Raw genomic sequence first — 22,695 nt, forward strand, 5'->3', positions numbered from 1 at the left:
ATGGCTTGACACATCCTCCAGTTGTTGAGCATTTGAGTCTCTCATTTGTGCTATTATAGATAATGATGCAGTGAACGTCTTTGTGTGGAAAGCTTTTTGCTTCTCTTGAATTATTTTCTGAGGAAAAATTCCCAGGAGTTGGGTTATTGAGTTAAGAGCAGCAGCAGCCTCATGGTACCTTGGTGCGCTACAACATGTTTATGGAATTAGCAAACCGCTATTCCTTGCCACCAACAAGGAGTGACCGTGCCAGCTTCACTGCACTATCACTGGCATCGGGTGTTAATACATTTCTGACCATTTTAATATACTTAAAAGGGGACTGACCTCAAGCCTGCTTTCATTTGTGCTATTTTAATAACCAACAAAGAGGGAGAAACAGTCTACAATAGATTTGCATTTGCATTTCCTTTTATTGTCACTTACTTAAAAAAAAAAAAAAGAATACTTGAAGTCTAGACAAATGGATAGTAATCCCTTGGGGAATCCCAGCTCTTTGATTGTCTTGAGGAGTTTGTTGGTGAAAGTAATAGATTTCAACAGGCAGAGGGCCTTTTGGTCAGAACAGACATGAGTCATCAGATGGGGCCGGCCGGGCCTGCCACTTCTGGGGGCAGATGGGGCGAGAAGAGGTCAGAATCCTCAGATCTGCCTGGAAGGGCCCGACACCAGTCCTTTGTGGGGGACTCCAGGCGCCCTGGTTATCAGGCAGGACACCCCTCCAAGCACATGTGCAGGGGTGCAGTGCAGCCCCTGGCTCGTGGCAGGGCGAAGCCTGCCAGCCTCAGCTCCAGAGAAGTGGTCTCCACCTCTCCAACCGCCCCTCGCTGCCGAGGGCACACATGGGCAGAGGCAGGCCTAGGCATCATCCCTGGAGAAATGTCTCATTTTTGCCTTTTTTCAAGCTACTTGAATGGTGCCCTCTCCCCCATTCCATTTTTCTGATCTAAAATAATGATAAATTGCTATTTTTTACCCTCAAGTGTTTATTTTAATTGCCTAGCAACACATTATCATAAATTGCTCTCAAATTAATTCTTTGGCTTTGGTGCAGAGTCATTTATTAATAACGATGGCACTCAGCATCTATGTATGGCTTTTCTTAGAACACTGCTATTTCAAAGAGCTTCATTCTTAAGATATCCCCAGAGGAGGAACCAGAGGCCTTTAATCCCCACAGTGGTGGAGGGCTGTGACCTACTCAGGTCATGGCTCCCAGCCTGTGCTCACCTCTTGCGGTCCAGTCAGGGTCCGCTGGCCAAGGGCAGTGGTGCCGAGCAGAAGGGGCTGTGCAGTGTTGTGACCAGGAAGGGTCAGCGGGGGAGCAGTGATGGGAGGCTTGGGAGAACAGGAAGGTGGTGTGGTGTGTAGTCTGGGCCAAATGGGGCTTCTGATGAGTAAGTAAGTTGCTTTCGTCATCGATTCATTAATCAATTGATTGATTTGTTTATTCCCGCGCTCATTCATTCGGTGTGCACCTACCATGTGCTGGGCCACACTGGAGGCTGAGAATAGTGAAAAGACCACAATCCCCGCCATCAAGGAGCTCACAGACTGGCCTGGGAGGCAGGCAAGTGAATAGGAACCTACAGCAGGGCATGCGGGTCTTGGAAAAGAGGAAAGCCCAGGGCATTCTGGGAGCCCAGCCTCGAGGAAATTCGCCTGTGATCCTGTTGTTTTAACATTTCCTTAGATGCATAGTTTTTACATAATTATACTACATGGCGTGATTTGCCTTGTTCCTCTCCATATTTTGTTTTTAAGCACAGTTTCTTATTTCTGCAGAGCCATCGCATACATAAGTTTAAACGGCGCTGTGATATTCATGAAGTTGATGTAAGCATTCGCCTACTGTTAGACTCAGGTTGCCTCTAGATTTTTGCAACAAATGACATTGGACACAGAGCCTTGTGCTCCTTTCCCGTTCTAAGGGGAGAGCTGTCAGGGTGTGCTGACCAATTTGGAGGCGGGTCTAGGGGCCCAAAAGGTCAAAGATGACTCCAAGGTTTCTGTCTGGAGCAAGGAGGAGGATGGCACTACCGCTGGCTGAGGTGGGGAGGCCTGTGGTAAGGGTGGGGGCGTATTGAGAGCTCAGGTTGGGAGAATTCGCGTTGTTGTTTTTTTTAAAAATATATTTTATTGATTTTTTACAAAGAGGAAGGGAGAGGGATGGAGAGTTAGAAAGAAACCATTGATGAGAGAGAAACATCAATCAGCTGCCTCCTGCACACTCCCCACTGGTGATGTGCCCACAACCAAGGTACATGCCCTTGACCGGAATCAAACCCGGGACCCTTGAGTCTGCAGGCCGATGCTCTATCCACTGAGCCAAACCGGTTAGGGCAGAATTCGGGTTTTGAGGCCCATCAGACATACCATGCAGAAGTCCTGCAAGCAGCTGGGCAAGGGAGTTGTGCTCAGAGAGGTCTGGGCGGAGACAGACGTTTGTCCCCGGATGCCCGCAGCCCTGTGGTAGCAGTGCCAAGGGAGCCTGGTGCCCTGGGGACCCGCCTGTTGCCTTCCTCCGGGACAGTGGACAGGTAGCTGGACACAGGTGGCAGGTGGCAGGACACAGGTGCACCGGCCACCGCAGCAGAATCAGAGGTGACCTGATTTCCTGGCATCACCAGGGCCCCAGCCATCTCTATTGCGCAGGGGCCCCTCGGCGCTCAAAGGCAACCTGCCCTTTGAAATAAGGCAGCGCCAAGCCTGCTGCTGCAGGAAGGCGGCACCTTCGCTCGGATGTTCCCATGAGAATGTGACGTTTAAATGGGGAGCCCGCGCGGCGCCCGGGGTGCCCCGGGTTCGCTCCGGGCGAACGGAGGCCGCGCTCTCGGGGGAGGAGCAGGGGGCGGCCTCAGCGCGGCTGGCGCTCCACTCGGCCCCGGCGGCACCGACGGGGTTAACGGGCTCGTGCACCGGTGGCGGCGGGCGGGCGGCAGTGGTGCATTGTGGTAACGCGGCGTTGGGACCCACAAGCGCCCGCCGCCTCCGCCGGGCGGCCCACCGAGCTGTCCGTGCGTCCGCACGAGCCCCTGGGGCCCGAGTCATGTAGCGCCCGGCGGCTCGGAGGCCGCCCCGCCGCGGGGATGAAGGGACGCGGCTGCTGGGAGACGGCCTCCGTGCGCTCCTTCTGCAGCTCCGGCTGCCTGAATAAATTTAAGAAGGGTTAGTGCTGCCGCTGCGCCCGAGGCCCGGCTCCCGCCCGCACCCCCTCCCGGCGCGGCGCCGGCTGCATGATCACTCCACGCGAGCCTCTGATGTCACTGCCTCGCGGCGTGGGGAGCCCCGAGGAACCCGTCCCGGTACCCCGCGGCGTGCGCTCGATTCGCTTTCCGCGTGGGGCATTTTGGAGAGGGGGCTGCAGCTAGAGACGCGTTGGTCTGATTAACCTGTAAAAAGGACCCGAGATATAATCCAGAGCTTTCAGAAGAGAAGGGGGAAGCCGCGGCCCATGTTTAATCCACCCACCTCACCCGCCTTCCCGAGTGTCATGCTCTGGAGCATGGGCAGAGTTGCTGCTGTGCCCACAATGGCTTCTCCTGGGGCCACCTGAGGTGTCAGCTGTGCTCAGTTCATCCCCCCACCCCCCAACTCCGCCCCCTTTGAGCTGCGACAGATCAGGAGTGGATGTAAGTGGCCGCCTGGGTTTGGTTTGAGCAATGGCCAGCCCTGAGGATGCTGCCCCCTGCCCCCGGGGATAGTGGTCCTGAATGACAGCAGCAGGGTGTGCGGGCACCACGGGCCGAGAGCCCCTTGTCAGCACTTGGGGGTGAGCGCTTAGCCGGTTAAGATTAGAGCAAATTTATGAAGCTCTGGCTTGAAATTCCTGGTGCTTGAGACCTCCGTTACTGGAGATTTTGAATGAGTGAAACTTGCTGTGTTTACCTTAATGAGTGTTTATATTATGGTTTAAAAATATGGGGGGAAAGTGAGGATCCTTTGACCTTGTAGACCTAACAGTATCACTTACCTATTATTTATTAGAAACAGTTCCGTTTCCAGAGGTTCTCAACCTTCCTAATGCCGCGACCCTTTAATACAGTTCATGTTGTGGTGACCCCCAATTTCACTGTTACAAATTGAACATAATTAAAGCATAGTGATTAATCACAAAAACAATATGTAGTTATATATGTGTTTTCCGATGGTCTTAGGCGACCTCTGTGAAAGCGTCGGTCAATCCCCCAAAGGGTCGCGACCCACAGGATGAGAACCGCTGTTTTAGCCATTAACGCCCTGTGATCTTAACAAACCTTGTAATTAACTTTGCCTGCTGACGGTGATGCAATGGCTTCATAAGGCCCTGGCCCAGTGCAAGTATCTTTGAAGTTGCAGACTCCAAGCCTCAGCCCTGGAGTCAAGTTTAACCATTTTAGGAGAATAAACCAAATTCTCCTGAAAACAAACAAACAAAAAAACCCACCACGCACCCACACATCTGAAGTCTTAGGGTGTCTGTAATTGTGAGCACTGGAAATCTATCTCATGGGAAGCTGATACTATGGCTGTCTTAAGAATCCTTGGTCTGGCTCAGTTGGTTGCGTGTCCAGTGCACCCAGAGGTCCTAGTTGGGTTCAGGTCAGAGCATGTGCCTGGGTTGCAGGCTCCATCCCCAGTAGGAGCTTGTGGGAGGCAGTCAATCGATGTTTCTGTCTGTGTTTCTTTCTCCCCCCCAAACCCTCCCTCTAAAATTGCAAAGTATGATTGGTCTTATCAGTTTTCATTTTGGATAGAATGTCATTTCTAATGCAGTTATGTTCTTTATGCAAAGTTTAAATGATGTTCCTGTTGTTCATTTAGGTGGATTTATTCTGAGGGTGAAGGTTGGAGTTAGAAAAAAAGAAAAGTGTGCGTTATCAGTTAGGTGTTAAATTGTTTCTCTTCAGTGGCCTGATGATTTTCGTGGTTGTCATTCTCTAGAAGATTTGCTGCCACAAGGGTGCTGGTACCTATTTGCTTTCTGCCTGGTGGTGGGAGGACGCTCACCTTGGTCAGTTGTGACCAGAGCGGTGGCAGGATAACCAATTTGACTGCCAGACCCTGCTGGCCAGGCCTTCCTTCCTACCCCTCTCGTCACTGTCCCCCTCTGCACAGTAGGTCTGGGCTGAGGGATTCGGGGAGACGGGGAGGTGCTTAGAACAGGGCCTGCAGCAGAGCTTGCTGTCCGGCAGGAGGCGGCCCGGGAGCAGGGCAGTGGTCAGTAGCAGCAAGGACTGGGCCTTCGTATCAGAGGCCTCAGGGGCAAACCACAGTGTCTCCCGTGGGCGCCCTGTGCGAAGGTGGCCTCGGAGGCCAGGTGGAGTTTTCAGGAGAAACTGGAAATCGCTCCGTTTTTAAATGTTGGCCAAAATACATTTTTTAAACACTCAGGCAGGACAATGCCCATGAACCTCGCCAGCTAAAGAGAGAGGAGAGAGGCAGGGGTAGGGGCTGGGGGAGGCCTGGCTAGCTGTCAGCTATGGGAGGTGGGCCCCTCACACTGCGGGTATAGCAGGCGTGGGGGTGGGGCCCACTCCCCCGCATGCAAATGGGGTGAGACTGGCCTCCTCTGTGGCCTCTTCAGACACATTGAAAGGTAGTGACATGAGAGGTCACTCGGACAAACTTCTCCTGAGAACAGGGTCCCAGGGAAATGTGTCTCACCCCTGAGCCCTCTCTGTGCAGGCTGAGGGGAGCTGGGCTTGCACCTGCCCTGGGGGTTGGGGACCATTTCAGTGGGGAGAGCATCAGGGCTTACTGAGGTTCACCACGTGGGCTGTTACTCTGGGGGTCCCTCAGCACAGCTGGGCATCAGGAGACCCGAGTTCTTGTCCTGTGCGGCCCGAGCACATCCCTGCCCCCTGTGAGCCTCAGCTGTCCCCAGCCCACAGCTGAGGGGAGGAGTGGGTTGAGGACTGGCCTCCTCCTACTCTCGGACCTGGGCACATGGGAGGAGCCTGGGGACGGGTCTGCTGACAGCAGGCTGCTGCTCCGCGGGCAGTGGTGCATTCAGATTGCTCCTCCACCACCTGCCTGACCTTCAGATGGCTTCTTGCTTTTCTGAGTCAATTTCCTCATCTAAAAGGCAGTATTAAGCCTACTTACCTGGCTGAGAGGTTGAAATGAGATAAAATGTGTATCTATACCTACTAATTAATCAGTCAGTCTGTCTGTCTGTCTGGCTTTCTGTGCTTCAAGCAGGGCCAGGTGCCGCAAATGGAGAAATGCCCATTGAGGGTCTCTTGTAAGCTCTGAATTCGCCCTTTGGCAGCTCGCTCCTTTGCCTGTGTGTGTGTGTACATGCACGTGCACACAGGGGTGTGTAGGACCTCTGCATCTTTTCTGGTCCCAACGCAAAACTCTGAAATTGCAGAAAATAGGGACCCCTCACTCTGGCCTTTCCAGGGGTCAGGGCCAGCCCTAAGGTCAACACCCAGCTGGGTGTCAGAGGGTGAGGATGAGAGGCAGGTGGAGGATGGGGAGGGACAGGTGCTCAATTGGGTGTGAGTGAGGTGTCAGGGCCTCGTGAGAGGTGAGTGGACCCCAGTGGTGGGTTGGATGATGAAGGAGAGGCGGGCCAGTCCTGGAGGTGGTGTGTGGCTTAAGGAAAGGAGGCTTTAGGGTAGCGCCTACCTCGGTTATGTCCTTCCTGTGCCAGGGAGCGGAAGGACATCTGGCCTCGCTAGAGTTCACTGTTACCTGGTGTGATACACGGAAATAGGACATGCTCTTATAGACATGTCGCCTGGGGGAGCCTCTGTCTGCTTACCTGTAGGGTTCCACAGGTAAGAATTCTACCTGGTGAATGAACCTGATGGCAGTGATGTATGAAAGCCCCTGCCTCTTCCTGGCACATGGCAGCTGCACATTAATATTACGGCTGTGTGGCTCTCCCACTGTGCTTATGTGCATACGTGTTTCACAAGGAGATGCCTGTCGGGAGCAATGCTTACTGCTGTATTTTTCACACAGGCTGAGGAGGGCAGTTTCAGTGAGCCAGCTTGCCAGGGCAACCTTGGGGCCTTGCGCCTGATACAGTCTAGACTTCAGAGCCAAATGAGACCTGGGGTGATGCGGGAGAGGCCGTTCTAGCACCCCCACCCAGTGAAGCCAGGCTGCCTGGGAGCATGAAATAAGAGGGGAAATGGGAAGTCCTTGGTACACACAAGGGGGCTTTATCAGTGGCAGCAAGTAAACTGATCATCAGCCATGCCACTCTACAGATGGGGAAACTGAGGCTAAAGGAAAAGAGGTGCTTTTCCTAAGACCACACAGGCAGGAGGAGGACCAGCGCCTGCACGCTCTGCCAGCACTGACCACGTGACGATAATAGAATGGAGGGTCACTCTGTGCTAAGAACTGTCCCAGCAGCTGTGTGGGGCGCACAGCACCCACAGCCAGGTGACAGGAACCCACACCAGTGAACAGATGACGGGGCACACCCCCGGCTGGCCAAACTCAGAGCCCAGGCGTGCTGGTCATGCCACGAAGAGATGAGAATGTGCACACGGCCCGAGGGGCGCAGCAGTCCGTGAGCTCTGAGGAAAGGCGCTGCCCGGGGCGGAGAGTGGGCATGGACTGACGGACAGGCTCGCTGTAGGTGCCTCTTCCTCTGACCTCGTCAGGGAGGGTCCCGCAGCGCCTCCCTCTGTGGACGGGAGTCATTCCCGACACCTGGTTTCCCTGTAAAGTGCCCGCAGCTCCGACCGGCACAGCATCTGATCAAACAGATGAGCAGTGTGAATAAAGATGGAGCTACGGCTTCAGGCTGCCAGAGAGAAATGTCCTTTTCTGTTCTGCTTCCTCTGACGTGTGTGCTGAACAGTGACGCCTGACGCACATCTTCAGAAATAGCTGCTCGGGCTGGGCGGGTGGCGAGGCGGAACGAGGCCACAATCTCGGGGAGCCCAACTCTACCCGGGCAGTGCCCGTGGCAGTCCTCCGTGGCCTGGCAGACCCGGCGTCCTTCCGGCTGTAGGTGGGAGCTGGTTAGAGGACAGATGTTCTTTCCTGAGAGGCTAGAACGGGCCCAGCCCTCAGGTGCTCCCCTCTGCCCAGGATATGTTTACATCAGAAGCTGAGCGGTTTGCATGAGGCATGACCGTGAGATCATTAACAATTTGGCAGCTGCTCATCTGCCGGAAGAAATTCCCTCCCAACCCCCTTCTCACCTCCCCCAGCACATACCCACACCCAGATACACTTTGTTCTTGGCCAAACCCCCTGTGCAGTCATTATTTTTAAGGGCTATTTACTGTTAAGGCAACAATTCCAGATGTTCATGGGGTTTCCAGAGCTCCAATACCCCTCATGTCACTGTTTTTAGGTCTCTATTTTTAGTATTTTTCCTTTATGTGAGCATCCTTTTTACATCATTGGGATACAAAATTGCCATTTCACACGACTTTTCATTTTAAGCACTTTCCCACATTATCGCAGGCTTAGTGTGTGTCCGTTGGATAGCTGTGGGAAGCCTTTTCCTTCTGTTAGATGTTGGTTCTTCCCACATTGTCAGAGCCAAACTGCTTGCTGCCTGAGCATTGCTGGCATGTAAAGTTTTCCTCTGGCGTTTCTTTCTGGGACAAATTCCCAAGAGTGTGATCACTGAGTCCAAGGATGTGACTTCATCTCTGTGGTACCCCGCGCCCTTTGGCCCAATGTTCCGGTCCTTGACGCTTTAGAACAGCGGTTCTCAACCTGTGGGTCGCGACCCTTTGGGGGTCGAATGACCCTTTCACAGGGGTCACCTAAGACCATCGGAAAACACATATATAATTACATATTGTTTTGTGATTAATCACTATGCTTTAATTATGTTCAATGTGTAACAATGAAATTGGGGGTCACCACAACATGAACTGTATTAAAGGGTCGCGGCATCAGGAAGGTTGAGAACCACTGCTCTAGGGGCCGGGGGTGGACACCTCCCCTGCGTGAGACCTCCATCGTCCTGAGAGTCTTTGACCGGCATAAGGTTGTGCCCTGTTAGTGTTTCCACCTGCAGTTGACTAACCAAAAAGCATGAGTTTTCCCCACAAGTTCAGTTATTATTTGTGTTTACCCTTCCGTGGCCCATCAGCTGCGTCTTCTCTTGCTTTTGTGTGGAAACCCAAAGGGAAGCGTTATCGTGTGTTGGTCTGTGCTGGATATGGCTGGGACCTTCAGCATGGACCCTTTCCATAGCCAGGCAATAAAGGCCTCGCTGGAGGCGAGGCACTGTGTTAAGCCCTTTACCGATGTGTTAACCCATTTTGCAGATGAAAAACTGGAGGTTTAGTAACTATGCCAGGTCACAGGGGTGATGAATAGCAAAGTGGGACTCCAGGTCTGCTTGGCTCGTAGACGGGGAGAGCTCTCTAACTTGGTTCAACGAAAGGGCCCGCTTAGCCCCTGGTTTCTCTGAGACGTGGGGCAGAGGATGAGGTTCCACCTCCGCAGGGCCTGGGGTCTCGTCCCCGCCTTCCCTCCGAGCTCTGCCCGGCCGGGCCCACCCACCTCTCTGCGGACTGCAGAGGTGGGAGAGCAACCAGAGAGGTTGGTGAAGGCGGGGCGAACGCGATTCCTTGCAGGGACTGTGTGGCCAAGGTCTGGCTGAGGTGGGGAGGTCGCAGGGCGATCGGGCTGTGATCCACGTCCCTTTGGCTTCCTGTGTTAGCTGAGTCAGGGGTGGCACAAGGACAGCCCTGAACCGAGTCTTCTCCTGACCCCAAAGCACCTTAATCCCCTCACTGCTCACACCTGCACACCGCCTCGCAGAGACAACACAATGCCATCCACTCATTCTACAGGTTCTAGTAGCACCTCCCGCCTGCCCGGCCGGGATGGGGGCTCAGCCAGGCAGATGCAGCCCGTGCTCCCTCCCCCCACCTCGGGCCCCGCCTCTGCTCACTCCCCATCGTTGACGCCAAGAGGCAGCTGCATGTGGAAAGTTCTTGAGTGTGATTACGCGGCATCAGATGATTTCCAGGGATAAGCAGCGTGGCTGTGTTCAGGCCAGGAAAGTGTAAGGGAGTAGTTTTCAGTGGCCTGCTCAGCAGTGACGCTGTCCGGGGCAGATCGGGGGTTCTCACGGACGGGGGTTCTCACGGACGGGTCACCAGACCTCCTGTGGCCTGGAGACGGGCGTTTGTGCTGCGCAGAAACCACGCACACAGGTGGGCTCCTTGTGCACTAGGGATCCTCTCACTGGGTGGGGACTGCTGGGCGATCGGGTCCCAGTGGTGCCTGGTGACGTAGGAGGTGTGTGAAGTGTGGTCATGGTTTCTGAGGAGCTGTGCTGGGAGTTGGGCTGAGCGTGGCACCTCCCTAAGCGCCAGCAAAGGCAGAAAGCAGCCCTCCCGCCATGTTCCCACCACGGCCCCAACAGGCGGGGTCATGGGGAGACCAGAGCTCATAGCCCAGCGGGATATGGAACAGCTGCTGCAAGCCACCGGGTCAGGAGACGGGAACGCTTATGGACTCTGATGAGAGCAACACACAAAGCTGAACTGTGCTCACTGGACCAAGGCTAGTCTTCAACATAGAAACACGGAAACTGTTTCATTTCCTGAACTGTCGGGAGAAGGGGAGGGGTTTTTTTCTAGTTTGGTTGCCCAGCAGGCAGCACAGGGCACTGGGGAGAGGAAGCCTGGGGCTTGATGTCAGCAGGTGGGAGAAAGGGGAGCGCCAGTGCTCCCCTGAATGCGGGCTCAGGCCAGAGCAGCAGTGCCCGCAGCCCAGTCAGTTCACAGCAGGGGGGTGGGGGCAGTCTTCCGGCCGAAGTCCAGCTGCCATGAGGTTGGCCCTCCTGCACCTGCCTTGGGTCGGCTAAGGAGCTACCCATGTTCCTTGGGACCTTGGGGTAAGACTTAAACCTGGACAGCGACGGGGAGTGAGCCCAGAGGCCCTGGGGAGTCAGAACCCCACAGCGCTTCACCTGGGATGGGCACCCCATTCCCTAAAGGAGACCCCAGGGAAACCCCAATAAGGTGGAAGCCATAGGTGGGCCAGGGGAGGCTGGGGCGGTAGGTTATCTTCAGCATCACAGCAGATGCCATGACGAGCACGCACCTCTATTTTTGCTCCGTCTCTGGGCCAGGTTTGTTTCCCTGGAGGGAGGTGGGCCTGCTCTGGAGCCATCAATCTTCCTGCGGGCGCTGTGTGGCTGTGGGGTCCCAGCCTCCTGGCGAGGAGGGAGGCACTGCTTGTGGGTGTCCTCGCAGCCTAACACTGCTCATGTGCCTGCTCTTCACCCCTCATGTGGCTGGCGGCTTTGACACTGTGCCCGGCCCTTTCTTTGCCCAGCCTCTCTGTGTGCTGGCCTCGCTAGCCAGCCAGGGCTCCTGCAGAGGGTTCTGCCACAGAGGATGCCCTACAGACTCGTGTTTGAGGGATGAGGTTTTTGCCCCTGCAGCTCTGGGAGAATGGAAGCCAGGCCCAGTTCTTACATGTAGGGTACCCATCCCTGAGGCCCACCTTGTCCTGCTGATAGCCGCCCTGTTGAGGATGCAGCCCGTGCCCCTCTCCTGGGGAAGCTGCCAGAGAATCCAATGTGGTTGCAAGGGCGCCTGCTGCCCTCGACACCCCTGTGCTGGTCACCAGGGAGAGAGGAGGGGCGATGGCTGCAGAGGGTCATGAAGAACAAGATGACGCTGGTATTCTGGCTTGCGTTTTCCATCTGCCTGCCAGGGTTTCACAATTTATTATTTATCATCTGATTTTCCACCAGATTAGATCCTAACATCCTTCCAGCGTCCTCAAGGCCCAACTTCTCAGTATTAATTCACCTGCCTCCTGGGGGAGGGGCACCATCCTTAACCCTCCAGGCCGCCCTCTCCTCTGTGGGTGCGATTCCCGCAGCACAGCCTGTCACCCGTGGGGACCCCACAGCACATGGATGCACAGGAGGGGGCAGTCACTGAGCACCAGCCACTCGCTCTCGGACCCACTGGAGTTACTCGTCATCCCGTGGACTTGCCTTGAAGTCTCTTTCTGTCTCTTCTCAGCATTCGGCAGATTACAGTCCGGGATCAAACTCAGGTGGCTTAACAGCCTCCTGAAATCTAAACAGAAATCACCAAACCTGCTGCCATTGACTGAGGTGCTAACGTGCAGATGGGAAATGGCTGTTTTTTGCCAGGAGTGCAGCGCCCCCAGGTTCTCACTCGAAACCGACACCTGCTGTGTGTCTCCTCAGAGGCCCTGCGGTGGCTGTGTCTGCAGAGCTGGGCTGCACACACACTCCCTGCTCAGCAGCTCAGTGCTCAGGGTGGCATGAAAGCCTGCCCCACCGGGGGACTGAGACCACCCGCTGGAAAGCTGCCAGGCCCAGGACTGAGGCCCGTCCCCTCCCCGTTCTGCGCAGTCAGAGGGAGGGGAGCAGTGCTGCCCCATTCATGGTGCTGCTGGCCTGAGGGAGCATCACGGGTCAAGGTTAGTCCTGCTGGGGACAAAAGTGCCCATCAGCCTCCGCTGGACAGTCGGGTCTCAGGCCCTGGTGCAGTGGGTCCTTGTGTGTGGGGGGTCCTTCACCACCCTCCCCTCCCTGTGCCCCCTCTTCTGTGGAGCAGGCAGGCCAGCGCCAGCGGGTCCAGCGGGGGGTGAGCAAGGACACACAGACTCTCAACATGTGTCCCTTACTCCCCGCTCCCACCCCAATCAGCCAGTGGTGGGCCTTGGCTGCCTTCAGGCCTCCACCTGCCTTGCACCGCCCACCCTGCGATGCCTTTGGGTCCCCTATGGTGGCTGCCTCCTCCCCCTGCTCCCTGTCTCCCCTCAGGGCCCTGGCATCTGTGTCCAGCTTGCTGCTGGGCCTAGAGCAGTGATGGCGAACCTATGACACGTGTCAGAGGTGACACGCAAACTCATTTTTTTGGTTGATTTTTCTTTGTTAAATGGCATTTAAATATATAAAATAAATATCAAAAATATAAGTCTTTGTTTTACTATGGTTGCAAATATCAAAAAATTTCTATATGTGACACAGCACCAGAGTTAAGTTAGGGTTTTTCAAAATGCTGACACGCCGAGCTCAAGGGACCGAGCTCAAGGGTTCGCCATCACTGCCCTAGAGAGATGAGCAGGCTATCCATGACCTTTGTCCCCTTGTTACATGTTTGGATGTTATTGCAGTTGGGCTCTCAGGAGCCCGAGAGAGGGAGCCTGAGGGGTCAGGGCAGCTGCTCAGTTGACTGTGAGGAGCCCAGGGCCTTCGGGGAGAGGCCATCTAAATGCCCTCCCTGCTCAGCACCCCACTGGGCTCCTGTGCTTGTCCCTCCACCCCCACAGGCCTGCGCCCTTCCTTCCCCTGCATCCTGCTCCTCTGTCAGGGCCCATCTCAGCACGCCCACCCCCCAAACAGCGCCAGATGTGGGTGCAGAGGGAGGAGTGAGCACTGGGCTTCCCCGTGGCCTGGACTTTGCTGTCAGCCAGGGCGGTTAGCACCTCCAGCCATGGTGTGTGAGGGAGGGGACCCTCCGGTCAGCCTGTGTTTTGACCTTGGAGGTTGTGGGCAGGTGAAGGAGAAGCCAGGTTCTTCAGAGAAACCAGCAAGAGACCGTGCAAATGGGGTGGCCATAGGGCCTCTGACCCGCCACCGTGTCACCCCCTGTCCCTGTCCAGAACCAGTCTGTGTGGCTTTTTGGGTTCTGGGTTTCAAAAAGCTGCCTCCTGACAGGACTTACCATCCAGAAACTTGATCTATTTTCCTCCAAAGATGTAAAAGAGCTCCACTTGTAAAAATAGCTCACCTGGCTCCGCTGAGCTGGCTGTTTCCATGGCAACCCACTCCACCCCAGGAGCCCCCCATGAAAGAAGGTCCCAGCCCTGGCTCAGGTGCCCACTGGGCTCTTCGGCCAGAGCGGCTCTTAAAGGGTTCAAGGGGAGCCCCGAGTGGGGAGCAGGGTGGGGGCACAGTGGCTTCCTCTGGCTCCAAGTCGTTTGTGGTTTGAAGTAAATTCAAGACTGACTATGCGCAGAAGTGAGCTGTGCTGATGAAGGTGACGGATGTGGATAGGCTGATGCCAGGACGTCCCGGCTCTGCACTGTCATGCGTGGGGTGCTTAATGTCCTTTTCCAGAGGGGGCACTCATATCCGCAGCCGGTGTGGCTCAGTGGATAGAGTATCAGCCCAGGGACTGAAGGGTCCGGGTTTGATTCTGGTCGAGGGCACATGCCCGGGTTGCAGGTTCGATCCCAGCCCTGGTTGGGGTGCATGCAGGAGGCAACCAATCGATGTGTCTCTCTCTCATCCACATTTCTGTTTCTCCCACTCCCTCCTACTCTCTAAAAATCAATGGAAAAATATCCTCAGGTGGGAATTAACAATATATACGTAAGTATGTACCTATCCACCCCCAGTGTACAGACAAGTGCACGTAACCAAAGCCGCATGGAGTCGACGCAGGACTGCCTGACCCAGAATCACCTCCTCTGACCAGTCAGGCATATGTGCCAGGCTGTGAGGGGGGGACAGAGGGGCTGTGTGCAGGTAGGAGTCTCGGTGATTAACTAGGGAGCTTCTGGGGACCACCTGCTGGGCCAGCCAATCAAATGTCCGATCAAAGACAGAGAACACAGCTCGGTGTTCAGCCCAGCCACGCTTGGTGCGGCCACTCCACAGTGGCCCCGTGTCCTTGTTCCCGGGGCCTGTGCTGGGTACATGGCAAAGGGACCTGAAGGGGTGGTCGAGGGTCTTGAGATGGGGAGACTACCCAGGTGGGCCCCAGGTAGTCACAAGGGTCCTTAGAGGGAGGCAGGCAGGTCAGAGTCAGAGGGAGACGCTGAAGATGCTGCTCTGCCGGCTTTTAGGATGAGGAAGGGGCCACAAGCCTAGGAATGCAGGCACCCCACAACCCGGGCAGCCTGGCGGCCCCTCCTGAGAGCTGCTGAGCGCTAAGTCCTCGCCTCGAGGGAGAGGGCTCCTCTGTGCCCGGCAGGGGCTTTGTCTGAACCCCGATTGCAGCTGCTGCTGTTCTGGTGTTAACATAGTTGCAAAATTTCTGTAGGACTTTGCCTCTGGCAATAGCTCAGTGTCTGCTGTATTGCAGTTTGGATTGTTCTTTGTTCCTCGCAGATGTTCATTGTGGCTGAATTTTATTCCCAGTGGGAAGTGGGGACAGAGTATATTTGGGTGATAAAAGCTCTAGAATCCCCAAGGCCATAAGCTTGAGAACTGCAGGCCTCAGCAACTTTATACATACAAGCGTGTTCCTTGCTTTGCACCGAATCTGCCGCCAAGGGCGTCCCCGTCAGGGGACAGAGGGCAGTGGAAGCTGAGGAGCCATTTCACGGCCCTTGCTGGGCATCTGCCGTTCACCCCTCAGAAAGCGGAAGCTCACTCAGTGCCGTCCGACCTTTTCTCCGATTTGAGGAAGGTCACACGAAGTAGTTCTGTTTGCATCTTGAGTTCCGTCTATTTTGCCCATGTGGGTTTGCTCCTCGCAAAGGACCCCTGACCCCTAACTGAGACTTGGTTACTCAGCATGGCCAGAGTTCACCATTGTTCAGCTCTGCTTCCTCCCCGGCGTGGGGTGTTCACGCTGCTGTGTCAGTACTTGTCTGAACAGCCTGAGACACTGGGAGCCTGGGAGGCTGGGCCACATGTCAGCTTCTGAGTGACACCCATCCTCTCCTTGAGGACTGGCCGGGTGGAGGGACAGTGTCGGGGTGAGGCCATTACCGGTCATTCATTGCCTTGGAGCTGGTGGGTGCTGCCATCATGTCCGGGCTGGGTTTAGGGATCCTGTTCTCTCCAGCCCCTGGCCACCCTGGCCCCAACCCTGCCAGGCCTCTGACCTCTCTGTCCCTGCCATCTGCCCACCATCCATCTGCCACCACACACTCCCTTTTACCGAGGATGAAGGCCCAGGCTCCTCAGCATGTCAAAGGCCCTCACCCTCTGCGCTCTCCAACTAGCTCCTCTGTGCTCCCCCCTACTTCTCACTTCCTTCTCCCGATCCCGCCATCCTGTGTGTGACCGGCTCCTCCGTGCACGCCACCGAAGACTGACGGGCCTGACAGATCTCCTGGGATGTGCCCAAGATCGGTCATTCACTCACCCACCCACTCACTTCCCCGACCCTCTTCTGCCTCCCTCGTTCTCCTACTCCCACTGTCTGTCTAGAGAGACTCACTCCCCATCCCCAGGGAACAGGCTGTGCTGGTCTGTAATTGCTGACTGGTGTCTTCCCACCCCAAACCCCAGTGACTTGGGAGAACAAGCCATCCCATGTCCCTGGCGGCTGGACTTGAACTTGGACCCTGAGAGGGGCTTACTAGGGCATGCTGCTTAATAACAAGTTAAGTAGATATGTGGTTCCCTCCCTCGCCCTGACTGGTCAGCGGCTGGCCCTTCTGGTTGCTAGGTGTACTGAACCTGGAAGGGTGATAGGAAGGTGGCATTGTAGCTAAGGCCCGAAGTCTGAATTCTAGATGCTCCAGAGCTCCCTCACCTCGTGACCATGGGCACGTCAGTGACCCTTTCCCCCAGCCCCACCTCACTAGGCTTCATGTGCACTGACAGGCAGTGCCCTTGCCCAGGGCCTGGCACGCAGCAAGGCAAGATGCACGTTAGCTGTTGGAGCCTTTCTAAGGCGACCCAGGCAGAGGCGAGGCCTTCTGTGCAGACTGACCTGCAGATCCTGCTCTGCCCCCTGGTTGCAGGGCCCACCCTGGAGGCCTGTCCTCCGGGAACCTGCACTTTCTCCCTGGCAGAACGGAAATGATAGTAAGGTCTGCCCACCACCGACCCCTGCGAGGCGCCGTGTTCACATGAACAAAGCCAGTGGCCCAGGGCCTGGCCCAGCACCTGTGGTCTCCGACACTGGGTCATGCAGGGCTGTAGGTGGGCTGGCTGGGGCGGGGGGGGGCGGGGGGAGGCTCCTGCCCCCGGCTCGAGGCTCCTTATGGCCACCAGGGACAGGCTGTGCAATGCATGCTGCCCGCCACCCCTGCTCAATTGGGCCCCACGTCACTGGCTGGCTTGGCACTGCCACCTGCTCGGGGCAGTGACTCAACCGTGGCCACCCACAGACATCCTGCCCCCTGTGGGAAGAAGTCTATTCTTCCATAGTACGCACCTTTTTCAAAAGGGTTGTATCTTGGGTTACAGATTTCCTTCATCTAAAGAGGTTTCTTGCTGAGGATTTCAGAAACCCCTGAGCAGTCACAGGCTCTGGCACCCACAGCCCGTGTCAGCCTCCTGGTTGTCCCGTGCTCCACATTAAAGCAGCAGCAGGGCCCGAACCCCCTGCCCACTCGAGGCCCCCACAGCTCTGTGACCGCTTGGCTGGCAGTGGGCCAGGACCTCGGGCACCCCAGCCTCCCAGGAAAGGGCACTTGAGGTCACTGGGCAGCTGTGAGAGGAGGGGGTGGGGAGGTCAGCGTTCACCCGGCAGTGAGGCCCCGGCAGGCTGGTGTGGAGGAAGTGGCTCTGGAGGCAGCAGACTAGCTGGGTGGCCCGGGGCGTGACGGCACTTCTTTGAGCCTCAGTGACCTCTTCGGTCCCCCTTTACGTCCCTTCCCACTACCCGAGAGGGCCTGTGCCCACCCAGGAAGGCCGGGGGACCCCTCACCCTGGCGGGGGGCAGGACCTGGCACCGTCGAGGGCACTCTCCTCCCTCGAGCCCGGCAGGCCCCTCCTGCTGTCAGTATCAGTGATCACCATGGCAACTGTTTTTGCAGATGACTCTGGGGACGACGACGACGAGACTGCCGCCCCAGCTGACAAGACTGAGCTCCAGAGCACCATCAAGAACCTCTCCCTGAAGCTCGATGACCTCAGCACGTGCCACGACCTCCTCGCCAAGCACGGTGCCGCGCTGCTGCGCTCCCTGAACGAGCTGGACAGCCTGCGCATCCCCTACGACAGCAGCGAGAAGCTGAAGGCTGTGAACGAGCGGGCCACCCTCTTCCGCATCACGTCCAATGCTATGATCAACGTGAGTGCCCCCCCATCCCGCTGCCCTGGCCCGGGGCTCCCCCCGAGGGAAGTGCGGGTGCTGGGGTGCTTGACAGACCAGGTGGCGTCAGGTCGTTTCCCAGGGCTGGCGCCCTCCATTCTGGATCCTGTAATCACCTCGTCCTCCCAGAGGTCGCTGGGCGAGGACATTCTTTTTAACGGTTGGTGGAAACCGGGGTTGGTCAGAGAGGGGAAGCCACCCAGAGGTGGTGGCCCAGGCCCAGGGAACATGGTCCAGGCGGCCATCGGGCCGACCAGAGACAGTGGGCAGTCCTGGTGCCTAGTGAGCCCCAGGCGGGGTCCAGCCTCCGAAGCCAGGAGGGAGAGCAGAGCAGGGTCGGAGTCGGGACCAGGCTCTTTGCCCGACACCAGGAAACCCAAAGGTGGGGGAAGATGGGGGTTGGGGAAGATGGAGGCTGGAGTCCACCTGGGATCTTGGCCTGAGGTGGACTGGGCTGTGGGGCTAGCAGACCCGCCCCCTGCTCCCACCGCACAGGCTCCGGACGGGCGGCCGGGGTTCCGGGGCCTGGGGCTGAGGAGGGACACCCTTTCCCAGAGACAGCCACAGGTCCTGGCGCTCGGCAGGTGCGAGGACGTGCCCACGTGCTCAGGGTGTGGCTGGGCCGCAGCTCTGGGGCTGCCTGAGTGTCGGCCCCATCGTCAGTGTGTGCTTGCGCTTTCCTCTGACCACCCCTCTCCGCTCACTGGGCTCCTTACTGCCCGACTCTAGGGGCCCAGGCCCCGCATGCCCTGAACATGGATTAAGCATTTAACGATGCAACAGTGTTCCTGTTTCCCCACCCACCCCAGGAGCACCGCTCCCCCCCCCCCCGCCCCCCCCCATCCGCCGAGGCGGAAGCCATTTGTCTGAGTAAGCAGTTTTGGTTTTTCCCCGATAATGAGCCTCTCAGCTGGTGTGAGGCTCGCCTGTGTGTGAAGCCATGGAAGCAGCCTGCCATCTGAGTGCAGAATGAGTTGTCCGGTAGGAAGCACAGACCCTGGGGGTCGTGATGGCACCAGGAGTCAGAGGAGTGGCAGGGGAGCTGCGCTCAGGCTGGGCTCTGCCCACCTGCAGGCATGAACCTGATGCAGGGCCTCTCCCCATCCAGCTCCATGGGGATCTCGAGGTGCAGGCACCGAAGTGAGGTGCTGGCCTGACAGGCCATGCTGGTATCCGCTCCGACTGAGGCTGGGTTATGCACGTAGGAAAGGAGAGACTGCCGCCAGCCAGAGCCCACAGGGACACACATCCTCCAAAGGGCCCTGGGCAAGCAGCAGCAGCGCGCGCGCGCGCGCACACACACACACACACGCACACACACACACACTCACACACACACGCGCACACGCACACACACACACACACACTCATACACACACACACTCATATACACACACACACACACTCATACACACACATACACACACACACTCATACACACACACACACTCATACACACACACTCATACACACACACACACTCATACACACACACACACACACTCTGTCCCCACCCGACCACTGCTGACCATCACCCCGTCTGGTCCCACGTCCCATGGGTTTTCTACTGAAGCATCTTGGCAGGTCCTCCCTGCAAGGCCAGGGCAGTCCCCTGGCAATCCCTGGGGCCTGCAGCTGCCACGCCTGGCACCGTGCCCAGCACACGGGAGCCTCAGTGAATGAGCGCACCGTGAAAGATCGTAGGAGCAGTGAATGAACCGCTTAGCGTCTGCAAATTCCCTTGCGGGTGATTCTGTGAGTCTGATCAAAGGCAGCCCAGCAGTTCCCTGGTTGGATTACTGTGTGGGTAACTGCGCATTAGCCTGTCATTTAGGAGGAAGCTCCCAGCACTAGACATGACTGGTCTTAGACTGAGCCTGAACCGCTGCTGGCCGGGGTGTGGGACTGGGAGCCGGGATGTGCTGATGTGGTAGCAGTGGCTCAGCCGTGTGGTTTAGGTGAATGATGGAATGGACACATTACCATCACCTGCTTTGGGGATTCATTTTTTTTAAGTGAAAAAAGTAAATTCAAGTTTTACTCTTTTCCTATAACTTTATCTTTGTGGTGGAGCAGGCCCTGGTTTGAAGGACAGGCCTCCGGGGCGGTGGTGGTGGGACAGCAGCCGCCCACTTTCTTCCCATCACTGCTTTTCACCTCAGCCAAGTGAAGTCGGTGTCCTGAAGCTTCCTCCTCCTCCTCCTCCTCATTTGTCCTGTGTAGGTGCCACCCTGAGGCCCAGAGCAGTCGTTCTGCCCAAGGGTCACAGGCCCAGCTGTTGCATGAGCACTTGGGGTCGCAGCCCTTGGTCCCTGCGTGACCCCCAGGGTCTGTGCTCAAAGCCCGGGGCTCCATCACCTGTCACCAGGCCTGGCACACGGCTCCTGGTTGGCCTGGGCTCCCCATGGCTTGCCCTTGAGTTCTGGCCTTGCGGGCCCTGCCCTGGGCAGAACGCACGGTACTGCATGGTCACTCTGGGAGCAACCCTGCCCTGGGTGGTCTGACTGTCCCGTACCCCCTGCCAGGTGCCCCTCCTGGCCTGTGGAAGCAGGTTCTGTCTGTAGGCCCGGGGCCAAGCATGGCCAGAGAAGTGCTGCTTCTGTGACTTTTGCTTCCACTTCCCTGCCGCCTGCGCCCTTGGGACCTCCCTGAGCCGCCCAGCACATCTCCTCTCAGCCCTCTCAGTCGGAGGCACCGAGGGCTGCGCGGCAGGTGGTGGCGGTGGTGTCTCCCGCAGTGCTGGGCCCCGGAGGTGGGCTGAGCGAAGCAGACTGCTCCTGACCCAGATCCACAACTGAACTGGGAGAGGCGCCTCAGAGCTGGTGACTCTTGCAGAGCCTGGACTCGGCCCCTCCAACGACACGACCCCCGTGACCCTTAGGAGCCGTGAGTTCAGGTCAGCCCAGCTCACCCCAACCAGCCCTTTGCGACAGGGCAGCATGCGGCTGCTGGTGGACACTGAGGCATGGAGGCCCTCCATGACCCCTCCATGGTCCGGCCAGGCCCTGTAACCATGGAGATGACCGGGTGTGTCGGAGGTTAAAAGACGTTAGGAGGAAAGAGCAGGCTGGTGGGGTGGAACAAGAGGTCATGGAAGCAGACTGGCAGGAGGAGGGGGGAGGACCTGGAGGGAGGGGGGGAGAGGAGCCTGGGAAACAGGAACCGGGTCAGGAGACCTCGCATCGCGTGTGGCCTGAGAGTACTTTGCCTTTCACTTTCAATGAAGCTCGTGCAGCCACTGCCTGGAAGCCAGGTATTGTGAGGCAGAGGCAGGTGTCAGAGCCCCACTGGGAGGTCCCTGTTGTTAGCTAAGGGTGAGTGGCAGCTGGGCCTGGGGAAGGGCCAGCAGAGTGGCTGTGGGGGTGACAACAGGCCCCAGGAAGGCCTGTAGGTGGGGGTCTAGGCTGCTGGGAGAATAGGGGAGACCTCCTCCTGACCCCGCCCTGGCCCTCACGTGCTGGTCGGTCCCACCGTTTGGGCAGGATGCAGGAGGGCCCTTCCCAGGAACAGGTTTTGTGCAGCCAGCTGGTGAGCAAAGCCGGTCTGTGGGCGAGCCCCTCAGGAGACCAAAGATGGTCGAGGTGCCCAGTGGGGGCAGAAAGCAGCAGGGGTTCTGGCTAACGGGGAGGTTGCCACCAGGCCTACCTCCAGGGCCCGATGCAGTGGACACTGCCCCGAGGAAGGCCCGTGGGGTCACATTTTGGTGTGTGCACTAGAGCTAGCTGGACGGGACGGTGCAGATCCTGACAGCAGGGACTTAGGAAAGTCTGAGCAGGAGTGGCTCCCAGCACAGCCAGAGCCCAGTGCAGCGGGGGAGGCAGAGGCTGGGGGTCGGGGGAGGTCCAGGCCAGAGTGGGACACCTGGGCAGAGGGGGGCAGGGTAGGGGCAGGTGCAGAGGCAGCAATTCAGGGCCAAGACCCCGGGTCAGAGGCATCAGAGGAATAAAGACCCAGGTCAGCAGGAGCCATTGGCTGCTAGATACACTGAGGCTTCTCTGAGCCCCATTTGGAGACCATGGGGGCTGCTTGCGCCCACCCAAGCGAAGCAGTGGTGAGGGCCCCGGAGCCCCGCCTCGTTCTTCCGGGGCCCGTGGGAAGGTTCCTGTCCAGCTGACCACTGTTCTGCTGCCGGAGAACCTGGGGAGAGGAGTAAAAATAGATTCTGGAACTGTCTAAACTCAGCTGGCAAACTGGTGGCCAGATGGTGCTGGGTCCTGTGTGCACGGAGTAAGCTCTGCTGAAGGTGGGAAGGGCTATTTTAAAGTCTGGATCCCAGTGAAAGTTGCCGCCTGGTGCCTCATGGAGTCACATCGAGGCGAGGCTGTGACTGCCCTCGGTGGGAAGGGCTGGCTGGCCCCTGCGGGTGCCGGGCAGCCTGTGCTGAGTGCCAGGTGAGGAGTGGGCACAGGCAGATGGCCAGCCCGGCCCTGGGAGCTGCTCGGCCTCGAGGGCCCAGGAGGGTGGATATACAGGATAGCGGCTCGGCTGGTCCTGACCCAGAGGGACCCCATCTGAGTCTGGCACTCCCATCCTTGCTTCAGGGCCCCCCCTTGGCCTCGAAGGCCCGAGCTGGCCCTGCTTCTGGTAGTGTGGCATCCTCCAAGCCCTGCTTGCCTGCCGGCATTTGGGGAGTGGCGAGGTCGCTGTCAGGATTAGGATTAGGAACACAAAAGCGATTAGCTTGTCCTCCTCCCTCCTGCGCGAAGGCTTCCAGCTCAGGAGCTCTGCGTGGCAGCAGCTTCCCTTGGAGCTCACACCTCGGCCGACAGTTTCC

General features: G+C 57.4%; 1 protein-coding gene across 2 annotated transcripts in view; it reads left to right on the forward strand.

Annotated features, from left to right (window-relative positions):
* OSBP2 (oxysterol binding protein 2) overlaps positions 1–22,695 on the forward strand; it is a 57,048-nt gene that overhangs the window by 26,427 nt on the left and 7,926 nt on the right. For both annotated transcript variants that reach the window (XM_070399420.1, XM_070399421.1), the window contains one exon: positions 17,644–17,900. In XM_070399420.1, coding sequence (XP_070255521.1) covers positions 17,644–17,900 — 257 coding nt within the window. The remainder of the gene's footprint in view (positions 1–17,643; positions 17,901–22,695) is intronic.

The sequence above is a fragment of the Myotis yumanensis genome, unplaced genomic scaffold (genome assembly GCF_028538775.1).
Source record: "Myotis yumanensis isolate MYYU_CA2020_CCGP unplaced genomic scaffold, mMyoYum1.0.hap1 SCAF_19, whole genome shotgun sequence".
In the NCBI taxonomy this organism is placed as follows: domain Eukaryota; kingdom Metazoa; phylum Chordata; class Mammalia; order Chiroptera; family Vespertilionidae; genus Myotis; species Myotis yumanensis.